The 26,349-nt window shown below is 45.4% G+C and overlaps 1 protein-coding gene across 2 annotated transcripts; it reads right to left on the bottom strand.

The window, feature by feature from the left end:
- Positions 1 to 157: 157 nt before the first annotated feature.
- LOC121582187 (rapamycin-insensitive companion of mTOR-like) lies at positions 158 to 24,907 on the bottom strand. 2 transcript variants are annotated; one of them, XM_045225200.1, is made up of 37 exons: positions 24,837 to 24,907; positions 24,653 to 24,700; positions 23,399 to 23,496; positions 23,235 to 23,299; positions 22,880 to 23,011; positions 22,717 to 22,780; positions 20,833 to 20,959; positions 20,582 to 20,751; positions 20,398 to 20,465; positions 14,071 to 14,138; positions 13,844 to 13,926; positions 13,476 to 13,563; positions 13,260 to 13,350; positions 13,100 to 13,166; positions 12,874 to 12,954; positions 12,596 to 12,696; positions 12,202 to 12,367; positions 12,012 to 12,113; positions 11,850 to 11,896; positions 11,244 to 11,379; positions 10,824 to 11,023; positions 10,465 to 10,591; positions 9,646 to 9,810; positions 9,413 to 9,489; positions 9,249 to 9,327; positions 8,941 to 9,138; positions 8,736 to 8,828; positions 8,482 to 8,588; positions 8,116 to 8,354; positions 6,910 to 7,987; positions 5,578 to 5,755; positions 5,268 to 5,352; positions 4,894 to 5,088; positions 3,759 to 3,917; positions 3,512 to 3,635; positions 3,283 to 3,421; positions 158 to 3,203 (listed from the first exon to the last, which is right to left on the bottom strand). In XM_045225200.1, the coding sequence occupies exons 1-37, from the start codon at positions 24,883 to 24,885 to the stop codon at positions 3,129 to 3,131; spliced, it is 5,169 nt and encodes a 1,722-aa protein (XP_045081135.1). In that variant the 5' UTR covers positions 24,886 to 24,907; the 3' UTR covers positions 158 to 3,128. The 2 variants fall into 2 exon arrangements, with proteins under 2 accessions (XP_045081135.1, XP_045081136.1); XM_045225201.1 differs by lacking the exons at positions 24,653 to 24,700; positions 24,837 to 24,907 and adding an exon at positions 24,547 to 24,638.
- Between the last annotated feature and the right edge of the window lie 1,442 nt (positions 24,908 to 26,349).

Below are 26,349 nucleotides of genomic sequence, written 5' to 3'. Positions count from 1 at the left end.
AAAAGCCTATAAGACTGTCCTTCAGATCTTAGAATATTTGCATGAAAATCTGTCACCAATTGGATGGAAAACGAGTTTATGGTTTTGGATTGAATACTGGTTTCGGACAATCCATCATGAAGACACATATACACAAAAAAATACAGTGACATATAGGTGAGCAGTTGATGTATGTTTTTATTATCAATGCATCCCTTTAATAAGATTTATTCTAATGGCCCATATAATGCCAAAAACATACAGTGTTCTGTATAAGGGAAACCACAAATTGGGCAAAAAAACAGTCTTATATACAGCTCCTTGAAAATGTTTTATCTTGAGGAAAGATATAAATAACATTTATCTTTGTCTCTCTGTTCCTAAACGGTCCAGGTACATAATAAAGGATTTGTTTACAGATCCCCATACAGTGCTTTAGAGAAGCTCAGAATAAGTCCACTTACAACACTAAGAATAAGAAGGGGCACATTTTTTCAAATGACTTAAAATGCACACAGAAGTTAAATATGTAAGGTATTACTTCCTGTTGTTCCAATTGCTTGAGAACAATTCCCACTAGTTATGTCAGTTTGGCTTTTTGGTCCCCAACAGAAAGTAGTACAATTATGTTCCCAAATAATTTACCTTATTCCATATCTATCTGAAACATAAGTATAATGTTAAAACCTGCTATGAAATGTAACATTTTACCACTGTTTAGAATGTGCAGTTAGTTGAAAAGGTGAGCTTAGAATGCAAATGTAAAAAAGAAAGTTCTATGAAGGAATAGTGGAATCTGCAATATTAAAATATCCCCATTTCTTTTTCATTTAGAGTAGTGATCAAACATGCACATTGTGGACTGCAACTATAGAATTCTCCGCTTGCAGAGGACTTATGTTTTCAACATGATGCATTTATACAGAGGAATGTTGATTGCTGAGTGCAATTAAAGTGCACCCCAATCCTCTTGTCACCAGTCCATTTCTCTAACCACTTCATAACTTAACTAACCAAGGCCATTATCAACAGTAGGACTAAACATTTCCATTGTGTCATAACAATCATAAGTGCATGTTGTTGTTGAATGATTCAGCACAAACAGTGCAGCAATAGAAGTATCATTGTCAGTCAAAGTGAATAATGTTCTCACGGCAGGTTGGAAATTAACACAATGGTAACCACCACTTCCTTAAAACAGTTACTAAAGAACACATCAACAGCTAATTCCCCAAACCAGCCAAGCTACACATCAGCACTCTAAAACCAGGCAGGTGCTTTTGGCAGGCTCTTCTCTCTACAATAGATAGACATAGGTAGATAGTGGCCTTAACATTGGTTGCTTATTATTTTCACAACCTATTTATCAATTAATTCAGCTATAATTAGGGCCAGAATTATTTACTTCTAATATAAATTAGAAGTTATAAAATAATTTCTCATTGCATGTCAGAGCATACCAAAAAATAAGGCAATGTTATTTCAGCTGCCTAAACAAAATGTTAACAAAAGCTGAAAAAGTACAACATTAAACCCCATTACTCATCATCTTGCATAGCAAAAAACATCAGTACAATCCCATATTGAAATGTTTTAAGACTTTTAAGCCATCATTTTACAAACATGTAGCTAGATTTCTGGATAACGACCGGAAGTGGCTGTCATTGGAAGAGTTTTCAAATGAAATGAGTGTTCTTATTGCACATGTTCAGGCAGCCCCTGCTCTCCACTTTAAAATGTTTGCTCCAGTTTAATTATTCGCCAGTTTTACCAGAATGAGGACAGGCAGACAGCGTATCCAAAGGATGCTGTCTAAGGAATGGCAACTGACAGAGGAATGGCAACTGACTTCTGCCCAATACTGAAGCAGCAATTCTCCTTGGCCATCAAGTAGTGACTGTTTTCATGGACCATGTTCTGGGGAATTCCATGGCAGAAAAAGGAGCAGAGAAGCATGTCCTAACATGAATACATAAACACTACCATACAGTCACATACAGTATGTGTATTCTTTCACCTTGACGAGCACCAAATCTATTGTTCTAACCCTGTGCTTTTACTTTAGGGTTTAAATAGCTAGGTAATAAACAAAACAATAATACATGCAGCCGTAGTTTCAAACATCAGTTCAATAACTGACCGTTAATAACTCCTCTGTACTGAAACACACAGACCGATGTTCAATGGCAATCATTTGGTAGATTTCACTCCTACATGTAGTTGTTCGGTTCTTGGCATAAATGCTTAAAAACACAGACAAAATAAAACATAACAACAAAACAAAATCCAGCAAGGCGCAAGGAGGAACATTTCCTCTTTAGCACATGTCAACAAACAGGCAACAACCAAACTGCATCAGTGACTGATGATCGTCTGGTCTACCTGTATCTACCGTTACTGAATAGAGCAATACCAAAAGCCTTTTCATCACTATTCTCCTTCACTGTTCTTTGTTCAGGTGCAATGAATAGACATATGGATATTCACAATGTCATGGTCCTCTCTCCAGACACAGAGAGGTTTTAGTGTTATGCAGAGGAACCCTCCTCTTCAGTGTTTTAGTCAAAGTCAGTGGATCCACTTTGGGAGAAGCTGAGCTAAAAACAACATGCTAAGTTATTTCATATAAGTGGTTGGGATGCAGTCATATACTTAGAAAAAATGAGGAAACCCTCAGAAATGATGGACCGTTTTACATTATTGTATTATGCCATTTGGATTTGATTGTGGTCCATGTTCAGTTGGTGATGAATTTCCCAATATGAGCTCGGTTAAAAAACGCTCACAGCTGGCTGTTATCATTTTATCAGATTAAACATGTATATCTGTTCATCCTGTGTTATCCATCCGTCATATCTTAAAGTCAATAGGAAGAACATATTTCTTCACTCCGCCATATCTTCTCTAATTTGTGTCCAAATGCTAGGAGGACATACAGTGCACTCTGGTATGGAGAAATAAGGGAGGATGTGGGGGTGGAAGGTGACTCAAGGGTCAGTGGTTCAGTGGTTAGGGTTGACTCACAAGTCAGGGGTAGGTGTTGTCTGATGTTCAGGGGTTGCGATTCGGGAAAAGGGTTGACTGGAAGATCAGTAGTGGTGACTCAGGGTTTGACTGGCTACGAGAGGGAAGGGAAGACAGAGGAGAACTCAAGGCTCAGTGGGAGGGTTGGCCGGTCCATTCTTTGGCGGCATAGAGAGGATGCTCTCTGCCTCTTCGTACATCTGAGGAAGAGACACAGAGGTCAATAGAAGCCAGCCAGCATTTATTGTTATGAATGTGGGCATGTGTGTGTTTGTTTACCGGGATAAATGGCACGTCCTGGAAGAGCTCCTGGATGAAGCGCCGTGCGGACAGACGGAACATGCAGTGGGCCAGCAGGTAAGATACCTCAGAGTAGAGACAAATGTCGTCGAATGCATAGGGGAACTTCTCCTTGATCCTGTCAAGACAACACACACAGGGATATCAACCTCGGTTTGAGTGTGTGTGTGTGTATAGTGAAAGGAATGTGTGTGTGTGTGTGTCTTACGTTAGCAGGTTAGTCTCGTGGCCTTTGGTCCCCACAGAGGAGCTGAGGTTGACCACCAGACGCAGGACCTCCTTCCTGAGGAGAACCCTGCCGGCCGGAGCATCCTCTCGGATGGACTTCACTCCTGAGGGGGGAGAGAAACCACAGGTATCCAGGAGGGTTAGGCCATTCCGCCTCAACAACAAAATAACCCTTCGCTTGGAGAAAAGCATTGTATGAGAGAAAATATATATTTTTAAACATTTACCCAAAACCAGTTCAGTGCTGCGGGTGCTTCCTGGGGAGCCATGGGACACAGCATCACTGCACCCAGACACCCCTGACAGTTTGTTTTGGGCCATGACCTCCAGGTGGTTCTGCACAGGTGGACTGCACCACTCTGAGAAAGGTTGGTCCTCCGTCAAGTCTGAGGGAGAAAGGTGAATTAAATTAAGTTGTTTATTGGTCGCAGACTGCTAATATAATATGGAAAAAGAATACAAGGAAGCAAGAACATGAATTGATAAACAGCACAATGTTCTATTTTGTAAATGTTTTATATATATATATACACTGAACAAAAATATAAATGCAACATGCAATAATTTCAAAGATTTTACTGAGTTACAGTTCATATAAGGAAATCAGTCAATTGAAATAAGTTTATTAGGCCCTCATCTATGGATTTCACATGACTGGGAACACAGATATACATCTGTTGGTCACAGATACCCCCCAAAAAAATGAGCCTCACAATGGGCCTCAGGATCTCGTCACGGTATCGCTGTGCATTCAAATTGCCATCGATAAAATGCAATTGTGTTCGTTGTCAGTAGCTTATACCTGCCCATACCATAACCCCACCGCCACCATGGGGCACTCTGTTCACAATGTTGACATCAGCGAACTGCTCACCCACATGTCACCATACACGTGGTCTGCGGTTGTGAGGCCTGGTTGGACGTACTGTCAAATTCTCTAAAACGACGTTGGAGGCGGCTTATGGTAGAGAAATGAACATTACATTCTCTGGCAACAGCTCTGGTGGACATTCCTGCAGTAAGCATGCCAAGTGCATCTGTGGCATTGTGTTGTGTGACAAAACTGCACATTTTAGAGTGGCCTTGTATAGTCCTCAGCACAAAGGGCACCTGTGTAATGATCATGCTGTTTAATCAGCTTCTTGATATGCCACACCTGTGAGGTGGATGGATTATCTTGGCAAAGGAGAAATGCTCATTAACAGGGATGTAAACACATTTGAGAGAATTAAGCTTTTTGGCGTACAGAAAATTTCTGGGATCTTTTATTTCAGCTCATGAAACATGTGACCAAGACTTTACACGTTTATATTTTTGTTCAATATAAATCTTTTTTTGAAATATAATGCATCTGCCACTGACCTGGGTGGCTGTTGGAAGCGCTGAAGCCGAGCACAGTCAGCCCAGTGCAGTAAAGGCAGTTATCATCGTTGTGTTCCTGTAGACCAGTCTCCTCTGAGACCAGCAGCTGCTGCTGCTCCGCCCGGCTCACCCCCATCAGCTCTGTTATACTCAGCTGGGAGCGAAGCACAGCATGCCGGGAGTGAGGGCTGGGGCCTGGGGGAAGGAGCACATATACACACGATATACATTTCTCCCTTTTTATTCAAGCCTGTTGGTCCTGAGTGGGCCTCCTTTATCTCAAGCAGAGCCATGATTCCCTCTGTGCTAAACTCAGTGCTATACAACTCCTTACTGAAGAAAAGAGATTGTGTTGACCCTGGGCTGTTTCTTACCATCTGAGTCTCCAGAGAAGAATTTGGCAGATCTGTCCTCAGAGGGCGGGCTGGTCCTCTTCTGGAAATATGGTGTTTCTTTTATCTAAGAAACAAATGATAACATTACAGTAAGTAACTCTTTATCCAAATATTATGGTGGAGTTAGGACTTAAATAGATAAAACAACCTCCATTTCTTTGGTCAAATATCTAGAATAGAAGTTCAATTGATAGATGAGGGGGCAGAGTGGGATGAGATGGGGAGTGGAGTGGGACAGAGGGTTCAGTGCATCTGGGTTCAGAGAGAGGGGTCACACGATGGTCACTACCTGGAACATGTTGTTGATGTCCACGGGCAGCGCCAGGCCGATGAAGTCATCAGAGCTGCCGTAGGTGGCGCTGGACACCATGGATCTCACTGAGGAGGACCGCTGCAGAGTGCTCTGGCTGATGGGGCTCAGCAGATCCTCCTTATCCAGAGAGGCAAAACTCAGAGCCTTCAGGAACCTAGAGATTGAGAGAGAGAGAGAGAGATGCAGTGAGTTACGAGGCAGGACAGGTAGTATGATGGGGTGGGGAGAAAGAGAGATCAAGACTGAGTAAAAGAGAGACAAGGAAGAGTGTACTTCTAGAACAATGCAAACATTAGGTACGTTTGACTTGACTTTCTACACACAATCAGCAGTTGGTTGCCTCAGTCAGGGACATGGGTCAGGAAAAAAGGAGGGCTAGACTTCCCACACCGCAACATAGATTAACATTTAGGATGGAGGTACAGTGGAGTCACGTCTACTCAAATGACCAAAGCAGGGCTCAGAAGGGGCTAGGGTTACAACATTTCTGTAACTTTCCCAAAATTCACAGGTTTTCCAGAAATCCCGGTTGGAGGATTCTCGGGATTACTGGAAAACCTGTGAATTTTGGGAAAGTTACTGGAATTTTACTACCCTAGAAGGGGCACAATATAGTTGGTGCCAAGGGTGGACGTGGGGGACAGGGTGTTGCAACTTAGCGCCTCTATGGTGTCAAATCAGGACCATCCAATAAAGGAGGGGGGGAGGGGGGCCTGTTAAGATGTCTGTCCACCAACCGTGGGAGGAGGGCTCCAACAGGCCTGCGACTGGACCCAGCTGGCCCACCGTCACCCAAACAGCCAAACCTTTTTACTGAACACCTACTGAAAAAGGGACCATCAGAAACAGCACACATACAGCGTATTACTCCCATTGGGGGAGGGGGAGGGCTGCTGAGGGCTGAAGAGACACTACTTCCCTGAAGAGCTGCCATCAGATACTGTTGTTTAAGAACATGATTCCAGGAATTGGATCAGTCTACTGAGAGCGTGGGCGTGTTGCAATGTTTACAGTGGAATGACTCCTCCTTTTGGTTTCAACAAAGTTCCTGGTACTTTTAACACATAATATTTCAGCAGATTCCTGAAGTAAACCCTCATCGCAACTTTAATTCAAGCCAGAGCAGGTCAAACTCTGTTTATCTTGTCAAGAGGGAGGCGGGAGTACACCGAGAAGTAGTATTAGTCATGGGACATTCTAGAGAGTGTGTGTGTGTGTGTGTGTGGACAAGTCGAAGGGGACTGAGTGAGTGGAAGCATATGCTCGAATGTGTGTGTGTATTTATGTGTATGTGCGTGTCTGTGTTACCTCCGTGGGGTGAGTCTGGAGTCCAGGCTGCCAGTCTTCATGGTGATTGTATCAGTGAAGAGCACGTCTTTGGCTGGGGAGGCCAGCGCCTCGCTGTGGGACAGGGACGAGTGGATCCTCTGCTGCTGCAGCCTCTTCAGCGTAGCATAGCCCAGCGCATCACGCTGACTGGCGTACGTGTCACGAGAACTTGCGTACTTCAGCGTGGCGTAGCCCAGCGCGTCCCGGGAGTTGGAGTACATGAGGCTGCAGTCTGTCAGGCCGCTCAGGGTGGTCAACGAGGGCGACTTGAGGGACTGGGCACGGCGGGGGAGGGTGTGGGAGGTGCCGGGGGGCACCAGGGAGGCAGTGCTGGACTTGGACAGGGAGGAGAGGTGGGCGGTGTGGGGCTGGGGGGTGAGGGAGGTCAGGGTCTGGATGGTCTGGGCGCTGACCACACTGTTAAGGCTGACACCGTCCGTGTCGATGGTGGAGGGCAGGGTCTCCCTGGAGGGGCTGGAGCTCATAGAGCTGATGCCGCTGGTGGTCGTGTCCGTGTTGAAGCTCTGACTGCGCGATTTAAACGGAGCCCCCCCGCCCCCTCCAGACGGGCCATCCCCGGCCAGGCGCTCCCGGCTAGCCTGCTCTCTCTGGTTCTCACCAACCCCTGACCCTCCTACCCCCACTGACCGGCCTGGCAGCCTCCCCTCCCCCTCCCCAATGCTGGGGGTGCTGCCCCGGTTCTCAGAGGCCTTGCTGCCCACAAAGGAAGTTTCTAGGTTGACAGAGGGGCTTTTGGGCAGATGGACATCATTATAGATTGGGAAGACATCTGAAGATCCAAAGGTGTAGCTGGGCTCGGTGACGGTGCGTTTGCGCCCCTGTTCCTCCTCCACCCCTCCTCCGCGGCCCTTGGGGTCGCTGTTGCTGCGGAGCTTCTTCCCGGAGAGCGACAGGGAATGGAGGAGGCGGTTACGGAAGCGGCTGGAGGCCAGGAGGGTGAAGGGGCTGCGGTCTTTGTACTTGGGTCTCATGTACATGGGAGGATCGTCCGACAGGTCACAGTTCTCCAGTCTCTCATCGTCCATAATGTACATACCTGGAAGTGACCATTCACGGTTAATACTTGGTAGGATGGGGTAAACATTTGGAGATACTGTACCGTAAAAATCAATTCCAACCAGTTGTACAATGATGACAAGAGACTGAAACTGGGCTGAGACTTACTGGGCTGCGTGGAGTCACTCTCGCTGTTGTGCATGGAGCTGGTGGAGTCAGAGGCCAGGCTGAGGCTGGAGGGGACAGAGGACAGTAGGCTGGGGGGGTTGGGGTGGGGCTCCATGTCATCAGGGACAACGGGCCACAGCGTCCGGTGGCTGTGTCTCACAGCATCCCAGCCGTGCTGCTTCAGCATGTCACAGCCCTGACGCGTCTTCGAGATCAGCCCCAACACGTACAGACACGTCCTACACAGAGACAGACATTACAGAGAGGTCCTGGACAGAGATCTAGTATTCTTATGGGACAGCACAAGCATGTTGCTTCACTAGAAGCACCTTCAATATGAGAGTTTCAAATATGAATGTGTCTTACCCCCTGATGGAGAGGACCTCACAGTGCAGGGCCAGAACCACTATGTCAGGGATCACCCCCTCCTCCTGTAGGAGGTTCAACCCCCAGTTTGACGACCCTATGTTACCCTGGAAACAAACAGTTTAAAAAACATTCATATTCATGTTATTATGAAAATGATTTAATGGGTGAATCATGTCAATAATTGGCACATAATTGTGGAAATCTTCTGATTAGAATAGATGTGGCAGTTAGTCATTCTCAATTATACTGACCAAGGCCCAAAGTGCTGCCTTAAGCTGTTTAATGCCATCCCACTTGTCCAGCATTGGGGAGCGAACAGTGTAGCTTAGGTCAGGAACCACATTCTAAAGAGATAGAGAAAATAAGAAACAAAAAGAGTATAAAACACATTATGCCTGTAGGCCTAATTGCTACTTGACCAGTGTAATAGTGGGTGGTTCAAGAAGCTGCAGTTACCTGGACTTCCAGTAGATGGCAGCCTGTCTTGTCATGGACAAGCTGGCCATACAGATGCACAGGAAGATAAACATTTGGCCTCTGTAACCTTTGGTTGCTTCGACGTACATAGTTGTCTCCATCGACAGGTTTACGGTATGTGGTGAGAGCTTCGTTCAGCTGCTCCTCTATCATGTCCACATACTTCAGGTTATACTCCTACAAAACATACAATGATATAAAAACGCTACCAGTTTTCGATGTCTCATGTGTCAGCCAAAAGATGCAAACCATAATTTATGACATTGTTTGGTTGAGTATGAATGTACCTTCTGCCATTTCTCTAGCTGCTTGGTGACGTAGCCCCTCTCATTGAGGTAGGAGAAGCCCTTTGGAATGGACAAGAACCTGGAGATAAGAATCACAGAGGTTAGAGACAAAGGGCCCTAATACAGACCGCAAACAATAGCTGAGTTTTCTCCCAGCAGCTTACCGTAGCAGCAGCAGGACCCCCTTGTCCCCCAGGTGAGTGAGAGCTGGCTTCATCTGGATCAGAGCATGGAGATTTGCCTGTATGAAAAAAACACCACAGAGACAAGTCAGCTAATACACTACTGGAGTCAAAAACTGCTTGATTAAACTAAATGACAGACGGTAAGGTACAGCAGTGACCAGGGAACACATAGCAAGACACCACAACAGAATCTCAGGCCCCTCATTCCTCGCCTTGTCCTCGCAGGCCTCATCCAGTATGTCCAGCGCCTCCATGGAGATAGTCTTGTTGCGGTCGTGGAGCTGGGTTACCAGGAGCTCGATGCCCCAATTACTGAAGAACTCCACATTGGCACGCAGCAGCACCCGCAGGTGTTTAGTGGCATACAACCTGCAGTTCTGTGGTACACAAACAGAGGGCAGAAGAGGACAGGCTATAGACAAAAGACAGTACAGTATGAAGATAGGCTAAAACTGCTTCTTCTATCGAAATCCCGGATCACACTTGTAGGCGATGTCATGGCGACGTTGGCTAGCTAAGCTCATGCGTAGAAACACGTCATTTGGCTCCAACGGTCGTCTCGCACCGAACTGTGCATGTGCAGGCACTCCTTCGATATAAAATAATTTTTGACGAAAATTAAAACGTGTCAGTTTGTCACTTTCACGAGGTTGGAGTAATAACAAGTTAAACTACTTAAGACATTGGCTCGAATCTAGTTTGTGTCTTTAGATTGAGGTTTAATCATGTTTCACTTCTCTCATTGACTTCTCAAAACCATAAACCCCGGCCTGGTCTGTTTGGTCTGTTTCACAAGTGTTCCCGAAAGTCTTGTGATGTTGGTATAGAGTTACTGTCATTCTAAAACCCTAACACACATGCTCCATTTAAAGCACAACAAACCGAATTGCACATAACATAAAAATACAGGTAGTTGCTTTCCAAACACTTGTGCAAGCTCCTCTTCCTCCGCCTCTATGAAACCACGATTGATCAATTCCCGTGTGAATTACATCTGTACGTTCTTTCAGTGTAAATGGTGGTGTTCTTACATCAGTGGCAGCGGTGAGGATCTTGGACAGGATGACCCTGGACAGCCCGTCACGGCTGTAGTCCAGTGTGGACACAGTGAGCTTCAGCAGGTGGTCCTGATTCTTCAGCGTACATATGTTCAACAGGCTAGTAGGAGAGCACAGGATACAGAAAGTCAATGTACTGCTCAAGTACCATATACACTCCAACACAATGATTTGTCAGAGGACAAAGGGAAAAAGGAAATTCTCTCTGCAGTAGCTTAAAAATGCATTAGGCACCTCTAAATGGGCCAGTTCAAGGTATTAGGGATCTCCCAAGAACAAAAAAGGAAGAAACTTGTTTGAAAAAACAGATTAATGGACGTTGAGAGACTGACCACTGGAAGACACTGCACTTCTCCAGCATCTTGACGCCGTGTGGGTGTGAGGAAAGAGTGCCTAGGAACAGGAAGTAGTGCTGGCTGAGGGTGGTGAGCAGCCCGTTGCTCTGGAGACTGCGGTCGGGCTTGAGCCCCGAAGAAGAGGAGAGCCACTGGACTATGTCCTTCACCAGGTCCTCCAGGTACACCTGCCCATCCTGACATACAGAGATGTAATGTTGAGGTAATGTTGGACATGGTGAGAGAGGTCAATATAAGGTCATGTAATTCAATATTTGATTATCAAAAGAGTTTACAATTAGAAGTTGTTTAACGTTATGGATTGTTCATTAATAGGCCTGCATAGTGAAATTCTCTACTGCTGTGTGTAAATATCAGTAGTCTATTAGAGTTTTGCCTCATCGTAAACCCTCTCACCTCGTCAGACTCCAGGAGGAACTCAATGAACTGGCATCCCACCACAGTGAGCTGCCTGGCTTTGCTGTGGTCCAGCTCCAGGCTGGCATACAGCTTACTGCTGGGCTTATAAAAGAACAGCAGTCTGCGCACAAACCTGCAGAAATAGAACCCAGGGTCAGACAGAGAGGGAGAACCCAGGGTCAGACAGAAAGAGAGAACCCAGGGTCAGACAGAGAGAGAGAGAGAGAACCCAGGGTCAGACAGAGAGAGAGAACCCAGGGTCAGACAGAGAGAGAGAACCCATGGTCAGACAGAGAGAGAGAACCCAGGGTCAGACAGAGAGAGAGAACCCAGGGTCAGACAGACAGAAAACCCAGGGTCAGACAGACAGAGAACCCAGGGTCAGACAGACAGAGAACCCAGGGTCAGACAGACAGAAAACCCAGGGTCAGACAGACAGAAAACCCAGGGTCAGACAGACAGAAAACCCAGGGTCAGACAGACAGAGAACCCAGGGTCAGACAGACAGAGAGGAAAGGCAACAAAAGAGGATCAAATACCACAAGCATATTCGCTTCATGTTACCTTTGGTTTGGTGATAGAAGTGGTTGTAATGTTACTTACTTGTGAATTTGTTCATCTTTATTGCTCCGCAGGTTAACGTTGGGCCACTACAGATGGGGAAAAAGGAAACATAAAAAAAAAATTTAAATTGAACAAGAGACAGTACTGAAAAAGAGACTGACTGTAATAAGTTTGTATTTACTGCAGTCCTGCTCCACTCACCTTCAGTATTGTTGCGATGAGAACCCAGTTCCAGTCCAGGTTCTCTTTGTGGTTCAGGATGTGGCTGTCTCTCAGGTTCATCATGAGAGCATCCTCAGTGTCCTGCAATGCAAACAAGGACAGCATTTCAAATAGAACTACAACAAATCCGAGAAGCTTTTGTTGCACAGGGACATGGTTTGAAATGTACCTTAATGACAAAGATATCTCTCTGTGGTCTAAAGTGCTGGTCTCTACAGTAGTGTGAAGCCTTTGATTTGCGGATGATGTGGTCCAGGTACAGGCTGTTGGGTTTGGGCGCTCTTTTCTTCTTCTCGTGGAAGCGCTTCAGGTAGTTGACCGCTGCACTCGCCCGTCTGAAAAATGATGACAATAGCTGTCGTGTCAGTGTTAATAATACAAAATCCAAACTCTCTTGTAGCACATACATTGTTTAATGAAGATTAGGGTAGAGAGTTTCATGTAACTATAGTCATACAGTCTTTTCTCCTGTCTGCTACAGAGTAAATTCCTCACAATGGTCCCTGTCTATAGTGAACCCAAGTAACTTCCTCAGCGCTCTATGGTAAGTAGTTGTCACTCACAGTCTCTTCTCCTGAGCGATGTCGAAGGAGGCTGCCTTGTTGATGAGTGTGGGCAGACAGTGCAGGTGGTGGCTGTGGGAGTGTGGCAGGATGGTGTTGGCCTGGGGTGGGAACAAAAATAAACAGTTACAACAAAAACCATGAAAAACTACTTACAAACTTTACCAAAACAACTCATTACAAATAATTTGTGTGAAAAACTCCTAGAGCATATCCTCTGGTCCAGTTCATTGACCTCACATAATGTTAACAGCAGAGAGAGCATTGACTTGAGTTACCATGTGAAGCAGTTCTCCCAGTAGAAGGGTGGCTCGCACAGAATTGTTGTCATCAGTGCTTGTGATAACCTCAATCAGACCCTGTTGAGAGGTACTCAAGCTTTACATGAAAGGCAATAGTGGTTTGTGTGTGTTATCTTTAGGTAGTAACATTGACAGATATCTAACAGCACTATTTGGTTGAATATACACAAACGCATTGATCCTCTGATATTGATGACCATACCTCAAGAAGTCCACTCTTGATGAAGGCAGACAGTACCAAAGCCAGGTAGTTATCCATTAGGTCAGGCCTGAGGGGGCAGACAGAGAACACTGAGTTTATGCAGAGAATGTTTTACTCAATCATGAGTAAAGGAGAGTTGAAATTCAGTGATTGTTCTTACCTTGACCGAGCTCGATGTGGAAGGATACATTTAGCTTCAGAAGCCACAAAGCCATCTGATAACCTCCAACTGTCTTGGAACCTACTGGGGTCTATAGGGGGAATATAGAGACAAGTATACAATGTGACATAATAATATATGGTACATGAGATATATGATAAGGTGGTTAGAGGTTATTAACTTGAATAGACACACAAAAAGTGACATTGTACCCACCCACACTGATAAGTGCTTCAATAAAGTCTGCAGTCGCAACAGGCATGGGGAGCCGGAAGATATCATACATCACCTCTAACAAGCCTTTCTGTGGGAGATTGAGCGTAACCAGTTTTACTTACACACACAGTCTAATAGAGACTCCATTATTCCCTAATGAAAAATGTATAACATTTTGATGAGAAGTGGGAAAATAATTATATTTTTCGGGGTGTGCTCTACATTATTCTTACATTAAACTGAGTGACATTGTTATCTGTGTTATTGAGCACAACCATAGAGCAATCTCGATGTAAACTTGAGGACACTGCATTCCTTTTGACCTCAGTTGTCGCGTGCTGATAGTGTCCATTCGATGCTATGCTTACCCTTACTTCCACATTTGGTATACAGAGCAGGCCAATAAGAGACTGGATTCCAGAGTTGCCTGACTTGCACAGGTTAATGATGCCTGGAGTGAGATTGAGACGGAAATACAGAGAGTAGGGTCAGGTAAGGACATGTTCAGACCACATCACTAATAGCATATCAAAGCTATCAGGGTATATAGACACTCAAACTCAGATATTATTGAATATGAAGGAGTAATGTTTACCTGACCAGGAGCGAAAGGAAGCAACTATGGACATCTTACTGGCCAGGAATCGAGCTTCCCTGTCTTCCCTGGGGTTGACATCAAAATGCACGATTAACATCCCCAAAATAATTGATACAGTAAATACAACACTCCATTTTATTTGAGATATATATATATATATATATATATATATATATATACACACACAGCTGTGGAATTTTTTTTTCTTAAATCAGCATCTCTACATGTATGACAGCCATTACATTCCAGTGTATGTTCAATTTCAACACAGGCACACCTCATTCTACTGAATTAGGTACTCATTAGGTGATCACATGAACCAAATCTTATTTAACGAGGAAAAGTATAAAAACCACTGCTGTGGTGATCACTATCCTCTTGCAATAGGACCAGCTGAATGGCAAAAACAGTGCTAATAGTACCTCAAAAGTAATATTAATAAAAAAATAACTATTGACCATGCCAAAAGAGTTGAAAAGGAACGTTTTGAGTGAGGAAAAGAAGGGGTCAATTCTGTCTTTACTGGCAGAGAGATACAGTGAGCGTCAGGTTGCTTCCATCCTTAACATTTCAAAGACGGCGGTTCATAAGAACACGGTCAAGCAGCAGACATTGGGGACAACAAAGCTACAGACCGGCAGAGGGCGAAAACGACTCTCTACTGACCGGGATGACCGCCAACTCATTCGCATGTCACTCAACAACCGTAGGATAACATCAAGTGACCTGCAAAAAGAATGGCAAACGGCAGCTGGAGTGAAGTGCATGGCGAGGACGGTTCAAAACAGGCTCCTAGGGGCAGGGCTGAAGTCGTGCAAAGCTAGAAAAAAGCCCTTCATCAATGAGAAGCAAAGAAAAGCCAGGCTGAGGTTTGCAAAAGACCATAAGGATTGGACCATAGAGGACTGGAGTAAGGTCATCTTCTCTGATGAGTCGGATTTTCAGCTTTGCCCAACACCTGGTCGTCTAATGGTTCGACGGAGACCTGGAGAGGCCTACAAGCTACAGTACCTCGCACCCACTGTGACATTTGGTGGAGGATCAGTGATGATCTGGGGGTGCTTCAGCAAGGCTGGAATCGGGCAGATGTGTCTTTGTGAAGGACGCATGAATCAAGCCACGTACAAGGTTGTCCTGGAAGAAAACTTGTTTCCTTTTGCTCTGACATTGTTCCCCAACTCTGATGATTGTTTTTTCCAGCAGGACAATGCGCCATGCCACACAGCCAGGTCAATCAAGGTGTGGATGGAGGACCACCAGATCAAGACCCTGTCATGGCCAGCCCAATCTCCAGACCTGAACCCCATTGAAATCTTCTGGAATGTGATTAAGAGGAAGATGGATGGTCACAAGCCATCAAACAAAGCCGAGCTGCTTGAATTTCTGCACCAGGAGTGGCATAAAGTCACCCAACATCAATGTGAAAGACTGGTGGAGAGCATGCCAAGACGCATGAAAGCTGTGATTGAAAATCTGGGTTATTCCACCAAATATTGATTTCTGAACTCTTTCTAAGTTAAAACATTACTATTGTGTTGTTTAAAAATGAATATGAACTTATTTTCTTTGCAGGTCTGACAACACTGCATATTTTCTGTTATTTTGACCAGTTGTCATTTTCAGCAAATAAATGCTCTAAATTCCAATATTTGGAATTTGGGAGAAATGTTGTCAGTAGATTATAGAATAAAACAAAAATGTTATTTTTACCCAAACACATACCTATAAATAGTAAAACCAGAGAAACTGATAATCTTGCAGTGGTCTCTTAATTTTTTCCGCAGCTGTATATATATCGTCGAGGCCTGGTGACAGACGGAGTCCACATCACACGGCGGTGGCTCCCTCTGCTGGACGTGCCAGGTCTTGACATGTCCTCCCCGCCAGAACTAATTGGGGCTGATGAGTAATCAAGGGCTGATTGCTCACCAGCCGTACGGGACCCATAAAGCTGCCAGGAGGGCAGCACAGGGGAGAGGTTCGAGGTAGCTACCGGATAGACGTCCTCATGGTCTGCTAGAACCGAGGGGCTCTGTGTTCTACCCCAGAGGAGACAGCATTCCCCGGAGGCCAGAAGACGGTAACCCAGAAGAGGTCTCCTGGAGGAGACCTGTTTTTTTTTCTTTTCTTTATTGTTTTAAACAAGCATCCTTGAAACTGTCTCCACCACTTGTGTCCGTGTCTGATCTGTGTAAACATTTAGATCAAACTCCCTGGTCTGCCACAAGTGGTGGAAACTGCAGGCAATCTGACAACGTGGTCAGACCAGTGTTGACGTTTACGCAGTATCAGCATGGACGAGTTGATAGCTCAGTTTGTTCGGGCCCAACAAGCGCAACAGGACATTCAGGAACAAACGCTGGAAGAACAGCATCTACAGAATGTCCGCCTACTTGAGGAAGTCAGGAAGCTGCGAGGAGAAACATGGACCGAATCACATCCCAATCAGTTTTTAATCAAGCTAACGGAGGACGACGACATCGAGACCTACCTCTGCATGTTCGAATGGACAGCACTCCGGGAAGGATGGCCCAAGGCGAAGTGGGCGGCTCTGCTGGCCCCGTTCCTGTCCGGAGACGCCCAAAAGGCGTATTATGACCTCAACACCAAACAGGCGGCTAACTACTACTGTCTCAAGAGGTACTCATTTGCTACAGGTACAGCCATGCCCGTCGGGCCCAGCTGGTCCACGACTGGGAGGTTTGTGGCCGACGCTTCCCCTCCAAGCCCAGATTATCGACCTACTGCGCATCACCAGGGCATGGCTCCTAACCTGACGTAGCCACCCTCCCAGTTATCGACAAAGTGGTCATGGATCGCTTCTTACGGGCACTACCTCACAACATGAAGAGGGAGGCGAGCCTACGCGCTCCTCAGACCTTGGAGGACCTCTTGGGAGCCGTGAAGACGCACCAGAATACAGAGGCCCTGCTGAAGAGGACGCGGGCCGAGTCCGGGAGCCGTCAGAGGGGACGGAACGACGACCCCACCATTGTACTCCCCAATCCGACAGTCAGCCGGGTTAAAGGACTGCAGACCCGCAGAGAGACAGCCAGGGGAGAGTCGACCCGCCACCAACAACCCCAGGTGGATGAAGACCAAATGAGGTGTTTTGTGTGTGGCACCCGGGACACCTCGCATGGAATTGCCCGGGCCGAGAGGAGTCAAGGACATCAGTGGGCCCCGGAGACGAGCCGGGCCACGCAGTAAACTATGTCACCTCCTGTTGGGCCCACAGCAAGCCACCAGCACCCATGGTCCCAGTGAAAATCGACGGTCACGACACCCACACTCTGTTGGATTCCGGGAGTGTGGCAACGCTGGTACAAGCGCACCTGCTGGCCCAGCCGACCGACCGTGGGGAGGAGATGTCCCACTCCTGTGTCCACGGCGACACCAAGCGGTATTCGACCGGGCAGGCCAACATCGTGATGCCACAAGGGAGCTGCCAGATGGTGGTGGGTGCTGTACCTGAGTTGCCGATACCCCTCCTCGTGGGACGAGATTGTCCGCTGTTCGCGGCACTTGGCACGGGCCGTACGAAGTGACAGAGAAGCTGGGACCCGTAGATTACCGCGTACGGCAGCCGGGGAGATGGAAACCACAACAGATTTACCACGTGAACCTATTGAAGAGGTGGCACGTGAGGACAGCCTTGGCCGTGCTGTGGTCAAAACCTGGGATGTTGACGGGACCAGTGGTGGTCCCGAGCAATGAGGACCTCGGACCGGCCCAGAAGCAAGCGCTCTGGGAGCTCATCTATCGGAACACTGCTGTGTTTGCCAAGAAACCAGGCCAAACGACCCTCATTGAAGACCATGTCCGCACCCGGCCCGGAGAAACGGTACGAAGGAAGGCCGTGAAGCAGGAGGTTGAGGCTATGCTGAGGATGGGAGTCGTCAAGGAGTCCCACAGCGCATGGTGCAGCCCCATCGTGTTGGTGCCCAAACCGGACAGTAGACTGCGTTTCTGCAATTACTTCCGGGGGGCTTGTTCGATGCCTACCCCATGCCGAGGGTGGACGAGCTCATTGACCGGTTGGGAAAGGCCCGGTACATCAGCACCTTGGACCTGACCAAGGGATATTGGCAGGTACCCTTGGCAGCCTCCTCCCGGGAGAAGACGGCATTCTCGACACCGGATGGCTTATACCAATACCGGGTCCTCCCCAACTTTGCGGCTATAGCCTCCCCCCTTACCGATCTGACCAGGGCCTACCTCCCGAAAACAGTGAAGTGGTCGGATGAGGCCGAAGCGGCATTCAGGCGCCTGAAGGAAGCACTGTGCTCCCATCCGATTCTCGTGACGCCCGATTTCCAGGTACCGATGCTGGTGCAGACGGATGCCTGTGACACGGGACTAGGGACTGTCCTGTCCCAGGTACACGATGGGGAGGAACACCCCACCATGTACATAAGCCGGAAGTTGATACCCAGAGAAAATAAGTACTCGATTGTCAAGAAAGAGTGTCTAGCGGTGAAGTGGGCGCTAGACACTTAAGAATTACCTGTTGGGCACCCACTTCACCCTGGTCACAGACCATGGCTCTCCTGGTCTGGATGGCCAGGGGAAAGGACACGAACGATTGAGTCACCAGGTGGTTCTTGTCCCTTCAACGCTTCTCTTTTTCTGTTGTGCAGAGGTCAGGGGCGAAGCATGGGAACGCGGATGCCCTATCGAGAAGGGAGACGTATATCGCACTGACGACCGCCCCGTCCCCGACAGGGCTAAGGGGAGAGGGGGGTGTGGCGTACCGCGGACAAGCCACCAGGGGGAGACTCGTCGAGGCCTGGTGACAGTCTACATCACACGGCGATGGCTCCCTCTGCTGGACGTGCCAGGTCTCGACAGGTCCTCTGGCCAGGACTAATTGGGGCTGATTGAGGGCTGGTGTACAGGGCCCATAAAGCTGCCAGGAGGGCAGACGTCTACCGGATAGACATCCTCACGGTCTGCTAGAACCGAGGGGCTCTGTGTTCTACCCCAGAGGAGACAGCATTTCCCGGAGCCCAGAAGAGGTCTTTATTGTTTTAAATAAACACCCTTGAGGTCTCCCATTGTGTCTGATCTGTGTGAACGTTTAGATCAAACCCCCTGGTCTGCCACAAAAAAATAAAATAAAATATATAGTACCAGTCAAAAGTTTGGACACACCTACTCATTCCAAGGTTTTTCTTTATTTTTACTATTTTCTACATTGTAGAATAATAGTGAAGACAAACTATGAAATAACACATGGAATCCTGTAGTAACCAAAAAAGTATTAAACAAACTTGTTGGCTGCTTTTCCTTCACTCTGCCGTCCGACTCATCCCAAACCATCTCAATTGGGTTGAGGTCGGGGGATTGTGGAGGCCAGGTCATCTGATTCAGCACTCCATCACTCTCCTTCTTGGTAAAATAGCCCTTAAACAGCCTGGAGGTGTGTTGGGTCATTGTCCTGTTGAAAAACAAATGATAGTCCCACTAAGCCCAAACCAGATGGGATGGCGTATCGCTGCAGAATGCTGTGGTAGCAATGCTGGTTAAGTGTTCCTTTAATTCTAAATAAATCACAGACAGTGTCACCAGCAAAGCACACCCACACCATAACACCTTCTCCTCCATGCGTTACAGTGGGAACTACACATGCGGAGATCATCCGTTCACCCACACCGCGTCTCACAAAGACACGGCGGTTGGAACCAAAAATCTCACATTTGGACTCCAGACCAAAGGACACATTTCCACCGGTCTAATGTCCATTGCTCGTGTTTCTTGGCCCAAGCAAGTCTCTTCTTATTATTGGTGTCCTTTAGTAGTGGTTTCTTTGCAGCAATTCGACCATGAAGGCCTGATTCACACAGTCCCCTCTGAACAGTTGATGTTGAGATGTGTCTGTGACTTGAACTCTGTGAAGCATTTATTTGGGCTGCAATTTCTGAGGGTGCAATTTCTAGGGCTATCTACCTTGTCACAACACAACTGATTGGCTCAAATGCATTAAGAAGGAAAGAAATTCCACAAATTAACTTTGAAGAAGGCACACCTGTTAATTGAAATGCATCCCAGGTGACTACCTCATGAAGCTGGTTGAGAGAATGCCAAGAGTGTGCAAAGCTGTCATCAAGGCAAAGGGTGGCTATTTGAAGAATCTCAAATATTACATATATTTTGATTTGTTTAACACTTTTTTTGTTACTACATTATTCCATGTGTTATTTCATAGTTTTGATGTCTTCACTATTATTTTACAATGTAAAAATTTTTTTAAATAAAGAAAAACCCTTGAATGAGTAGGTGTGTCCAAACTTGACTGGTAGTGTATGTATAATCCACACTTACTTGAGTTGCCCCTCTGATGTGTCTGCATTGTGTCTGTAGTGGAAGTCCGTGTAAGGGGCCAGGATTTGCTGGAAGAAAAACAGAACGTGAAAAACAAATCACATTCAATGAGGAAAATAATCAAATTAATCAAATTCCTGTTAATGAATGCTGCTCTTTGTGTGCGAGTGTGTATTGTCAGTACCTCGAGCTCCACATCCGAGCGCACATACTGTCGTGTGTGTGGGTGGTTGAGGAGGTGTAGGATGGTAGTGATGAGTGCCTCGTTGATGCGGCTCAGCTGACAGTCGATCACGTTCTTCAGAATGGTGCTGAGACCACCCCTCTGGGCCACCACCACAGGGTTCTTCAGAGCTGCAGAATAAAGGAATCACACAGGGTTTAACCATAAGATCACAAATAGATAAGTGTGTGCGTGTGTGGTGTCTCACTCACCAAGTTCACAGATGATGGCGATACAGGCGCGCACCATGCGGTCTCGCTCCTGTAGCCCATCTTTGCCCACGGCAATGAGGGAGTTTGTTACAGACGAGGGGAAGAGCAGTGCATTCACAGTGATCATCTGTAGGGGCCAGCAGAGAGGGGACAGATCAGAGTCTCACATAGTAGTACTAACGTGATAGAAAGATGTTTACTAAATAAGTAAGGGATAATCAACGAGGGGCTATGCGTTCTATGGAAAATAATGAACGACGTGGAAGGTGTGTTCCACGACACACTAGCGGAGTGGAATTTACCTTCCACGGAGTTGCATTCTTTTCGAGAGAACGCATAGAGCCCCGAGTTGATTATCCCTTTAATACCATGGCTATAATTTAACACATGCCACTAGAAATGTGTTTATTTGCCGGTATAAATGTGTTCAACATCCACTAAAGTAGCTAGCAAGTTTACTAGATAGCTACAGTAGTTGCCGTGGCAACCAAACAAACAGACTTGCTAGTTTAGCTAACCAAACTATCAGTCCTAGCTTGCTATTATGAAAATCGAATTCAACAATACCAATACTGTTTTCAATTAGACTTTTACTTTCAAAAGCAGCTCAAACAAAACATGTAAAAATTAACTATAGCATTTAATTCTACCTTGCAAATATACCGTGTGTTATAGGGAAATAATGCATGCTCTAGAATGCCCTTCAAGCCAATCAGAAATGAGTATTCAAGTTCAACAATGCTATGGTATAAAGATGTTTACCACATTCCAGCCGGTGTCTATTCCACAAGTTACCACCGGCTAAAGCTATGTCGTTGAAATGCCTATTTACTCTGTTCCATCTCACTGTGCAATCCACTGTCTCACCAGCCCAGCCAGACAATTTATAAACCTGATCTGCACTGTAAAAAGCATCTAGACATTATCTCACATTTCTTTTAGACTAACATTTCGTTTTCAACAGCGGAGATTTGTATAAACCTTGCTGTCTCTGACATTTGCAACATTGTTTCAGTATTGAAATTCCATCTCCAGTTGTCCCATAGTAATGAACGTGTAGGGGTCGGGAGTCTGGATGAGACAGGCAGGCAGCTTTTCTCAGCCAGTCGAAATCATGAATCTGCATCATTTTTATGGATATATACAAAGAAATGTCAATAGAAAACAGGTAAAATGAAACGAAGTGCAGGTAGTTTGCAGTCTTTCCAGATTCAGTTTGAAGTGATTGTGTTAGCTGTGCTGTTGGCTAGCTCCTCTGAACAACAAAACAGTGTCCTGACGAGAGCACATTTTCTATGCCAGGTGAAATCACGCATCATTAGTTCATTGTTTTGGATGTATCCAAATAAATGTCACGAGAAAACAGCTTAAACAACTGCAAATGCAGCTACTTTGTTGTTATTCTGGCTGCACTGTTTGACGTGACTGTAAGTTAGCCATAGTTGGCTAGCTAGCAAGCAAGGGATAAGAACATTGCCAGCCAGTATGGCAATAGAACATTTAGAACAAAAAGACTGAATGACTGGGTCGCGTCTCTGGCAACCGAACCGATAGAACGAACGATCAGCCGGCTTGGGTAGAAACCCTAGATTTGTGTTGAGACTATATCTTGTGGAAGGACGAAATAGTATGAATAAATTAATCAAAATAACATTTATGAAAATATGTAAATCATTATTTGAATATGTTGGTAACCCGTTGTATAAAAGTGATTTGCCGGCACTCGATTTCGTCTCGGGCCTAACAACACTCGTGCCAATATATCCTCCAAACACTGGCTTCTAGGGCATTATCACTTAAATAACTGGTCATACCTCAACATCTTACTGAACGGTACACTATGCATGAAATTAATTTAGTTAAGGAGAGGTTGGGGTGTCTCACCTTTCGCACCAGCCTGAGAGCCTGTGTCCTCTCCACCTCATTGCTTTGCTGGATGTCTATGCACCTGGAGAAGGAGATACTCAGTCACTCAGTGGTTGAAAGGTTAAGTTGGCTCAACATTGGGATAAGTCACAAACACACACCGTTCAGATGTAGCACTCACCTGGCGATCAGGTAGTCCACCTGAAGACGGAGGACCTTCTGGAGAATAGCGCTGTCTCTGATCAGGTAGCGTAGAGCCCTAAGGCCTGCAGCTCGCACCTCCTTAGCCTCATTTAACAGCGCTAACCGGAGACTAGAAAAGGGGCAGGACGGGACGTGAGTGAGAGATAGAGAGAGAGAAAGAGAGAGTGAGAGAAAGATCGGTAAAGTAAGGAACAACAAATCTGCACTAGACTTCATTATCATGGCAAAATCATTCTATAGTGGAACTGGAAACATCACAAAATCAACCGATAGAAAAACAGCTAGTCCTGTACATGTAGCCCTACTGGAGATTCATTTCTCGAAAGACTCACCAAATGATGATCTCTTCATGTGTAAACCCAAGCTTCTCCTCTGAGTGGCCTGCATTGCAGAGAAGCTGTGACAGATGGAGACAAAGATACTTGTAAGAACACATTCAAACAAAGAATCAAACGTTACATACAATTAATATCTGCTGAGATGTTGCCCCACAAACCTTTATAAAGTTGTTCAGGTGACCGAGTTTGCGCATGTTGGAGACTCCTTGTTGCTTGGCAACATTCTGAAGGATTTCCCGAAGGTTGTCTGAAGGATCTGAAATGAAACATCAAGGTCAATAAGTGAAAAGTTCTCTCACCGGGTTAAAACTCTGTTCCAATACGTTCCAGTAACAGAACACACTGTGTTCAGGTGAGACCAGCATGACTAGGCCTCATTAATGAGTGGGACTGGAACACTAAACTGGAAACAGAAATATATTTGGGATCAGGGCATTTGGGATTTCTTCACCTGAGTGAGCAATAGAAAATCTTAAGCGATAAATCAGTAAAACATTACTATTCTGCAATGGTCAGAATGTGCTATTGTATGCTTCAGTCAAGTGACTTCGGCTTCGGAGCATGAAGTAAAATAGTGTGAAGTGTCCCTGAGGAAATCTGGGATATCACTTGGACAGAGTGTTCCTGTAACGAGGCCAGTTAAGATCCCAAAATGTATATTTTGCTTAAGTTTGGTGGTACTGCTCTGCTGTGAAAATACACCCATTGCACTTCAGCGACCAAAAAAGCACTCCCTATTACCATAACATCATACAGTTGATCAAGGTTGTGGCATTTTGAAGGTGCAATATGATTCAACCAACTTTTGAAAATGCCTCCAGGGGCTTACTGTTACATCCATCAGCTTAACAGGGGAGCTACTATCCTAGACTTGAGGTCAGTCTGCCTACTTTTTATGCAGTAGCTACATTATTTCAAACTATAACTAAATCATTTGTTTACAAACTCTCCCATGATGCAAAAACATAAGCAATGCAATACAGGGCCTTAACATTTGTATTATGATAAAGTAGGAGTGTGTTGGCGTTTAGCTTCAATAAGGCATGGGCCTATTCTGCAAAAATCAAGGGAGGGACTGGGACACATTTCTCTAGTTGAAAATCAATGGCATTGAATTGCATACAAGCCATAGGCAGTGAGCTAGAAACAATGAATGACACTAGCTAATATCCAAACAATATCATGCATCAAAACAACAATGTCGTGATGATCATGTTATGAATTGCTGCTAGCTATGCTACTTAGCCAGGTTGTCAACACAGTTAGCATTGTAGCTAACTAACTAAATGTAAATAAAGGGAGTTACCATGTTCGACCATTTAGTAGCTAGCTAGCAGCATCCTACTAATAAGATAGCTAGCTTCGATTCAATGGGGATGGTGACTCTCCAAGCTCCAATCTGATTCACCCACCTCTGGAGAGATCGAGTGGTACATTTTCCTCCCCACTGTCATTCCGACCTGTCAAAGCAAACCATACACACCAAGTATTAACGGTTAGCAAGGAGACAGCAACTAACAGGTACAATGAAAGTTCCGCTTTGTGTTTCGGAGGGTTGCTAATCTCTGATCCAGACTGAAATATCTCTTGTCTCACCTCGCATCCGAATGCTTCGGCTCGGACGGCCTCGGATACTGACCGCCATCTTTACAGAATCATTCAACACCGACCGGGCCGGAATCAACAGGGATTATCGCGAGAAATTCCGCATTCACTGCCTCTTATCTCCACAACCACAGTTGTCTCATATATACAGTCTATGTACTGCACCTTGCAAATCATTGTAAATTCAAAATGTTCATGATTTGAGGACAGTGCCATTTATGACAACCACCATTCGGCAATATTTGCTTTAGTTTCTGTCAGGCCCATAATTCTCTCAGATCTCTTGTATGATTTTGGTAGCTGGAAATGTGTCTCCCACCTAAAGCTAAAGAAGCAGGTATACATTTGGAGAATGTTAAGAGTATATCCCTGCTTCCACAGTGTGAGGGGTCACGACTAGAAGGGATCCAGCTTTATGTCAATGTTAAACTCCCGCGAGAGTTTGAAACCTGCCAAAGTTGGGACTTGGGAGAGTGTTCAGAATTATTCAGTTTTCTTTTGATCGAAGTAATTGTTCGGTTTTTTTCACAAAAATGTAGACGTTAATTAAGCTTATTCCAAATTAAACGAACACCCCCACCTCTTTGCCATGGTTGTTGTTTTTTTAATCCATTTGGCTGCACTTGTCATCCCGGGACAGTCCTGTATCTCAGCCTCTTTTCAGTTGTCCCAATTTTTCTTTCTACAAAAAATGTCATTTTGTCAGCAAGACGCATCAATTATTTTAGGCTACAAGAGTGTAGACCCAATGACAATCGCCGAATGTCATTACACCTTTTGGTGTGTTGTAACAGATGTCTCTTTCCATTCATAATTTGGTGTGTTGTAACAGATGTCTCTTTCCATTCATCAAATGACTGGATGGAGTGGACGAACATGTGCGGCCAGCCTACTTTTTGGTGATTTGTTTGACAATAAGATGAAAACATCATGACTGGTTGTGTTCATACCAAATTAAAAGGTAATATGTTTTGTTGTTACCGTTAAATTACGTCTTTACTAGTATGCCCGCACATAATTTGTTTTACTGCAAGCGCGTGCACACAAAAGAGATTCCTTGAAAAAAATAGAGACCCCCGAATGTCACGGTATACAGTGTATTCGGAAAGTATTCAGACCCCTTGACTTTTTCCACATTTTGTTACGTTACAGCCTTATTCTAAAATTTATTAAATATTATTATTTTTTATTAATCTACACACAATACCCCAAAATGACTAAGCGAAAACAGGTTTTTAGAAATTCTTGCAAATGTATACACAGTTTAAAACTGAAATACCTTGTTTACATAAGTATTCAGACCTTTTGCTATGAGACTCGAAATTGAGCTCAGGTGCATCCTGTTTCAATTGATCATCCTTGAGATGTTTCTACAACTGGATTAGAGTCCACCTGTGGTAAATTCAATTGATTGGACATGATTTGGAAAGCCACACCTGTCTATATAAGGTCCCACAGTTGACAGTGCATGTCAGAGCAAAAACCAAGCCATGAGGTCGAAGGA

This window comes from Coregonus clupeaformis, chromosome 15, assembly GCF_020615455.1.
Source record: "Coregonus clupeaformis isolate EN_2021a chromosome 15, ASM2061545v1, whole genome shotgun sequence".
Lineage (NCBI taxonomy): Eukaryota > Metazoa > Chordata > Actinopteri > Salmoniformes > Salmonidae > Coregonus > Coregonus clupeaformis.
This window is presented reverse-complemented; position numbering and strand designations above follow the sequence as displayed.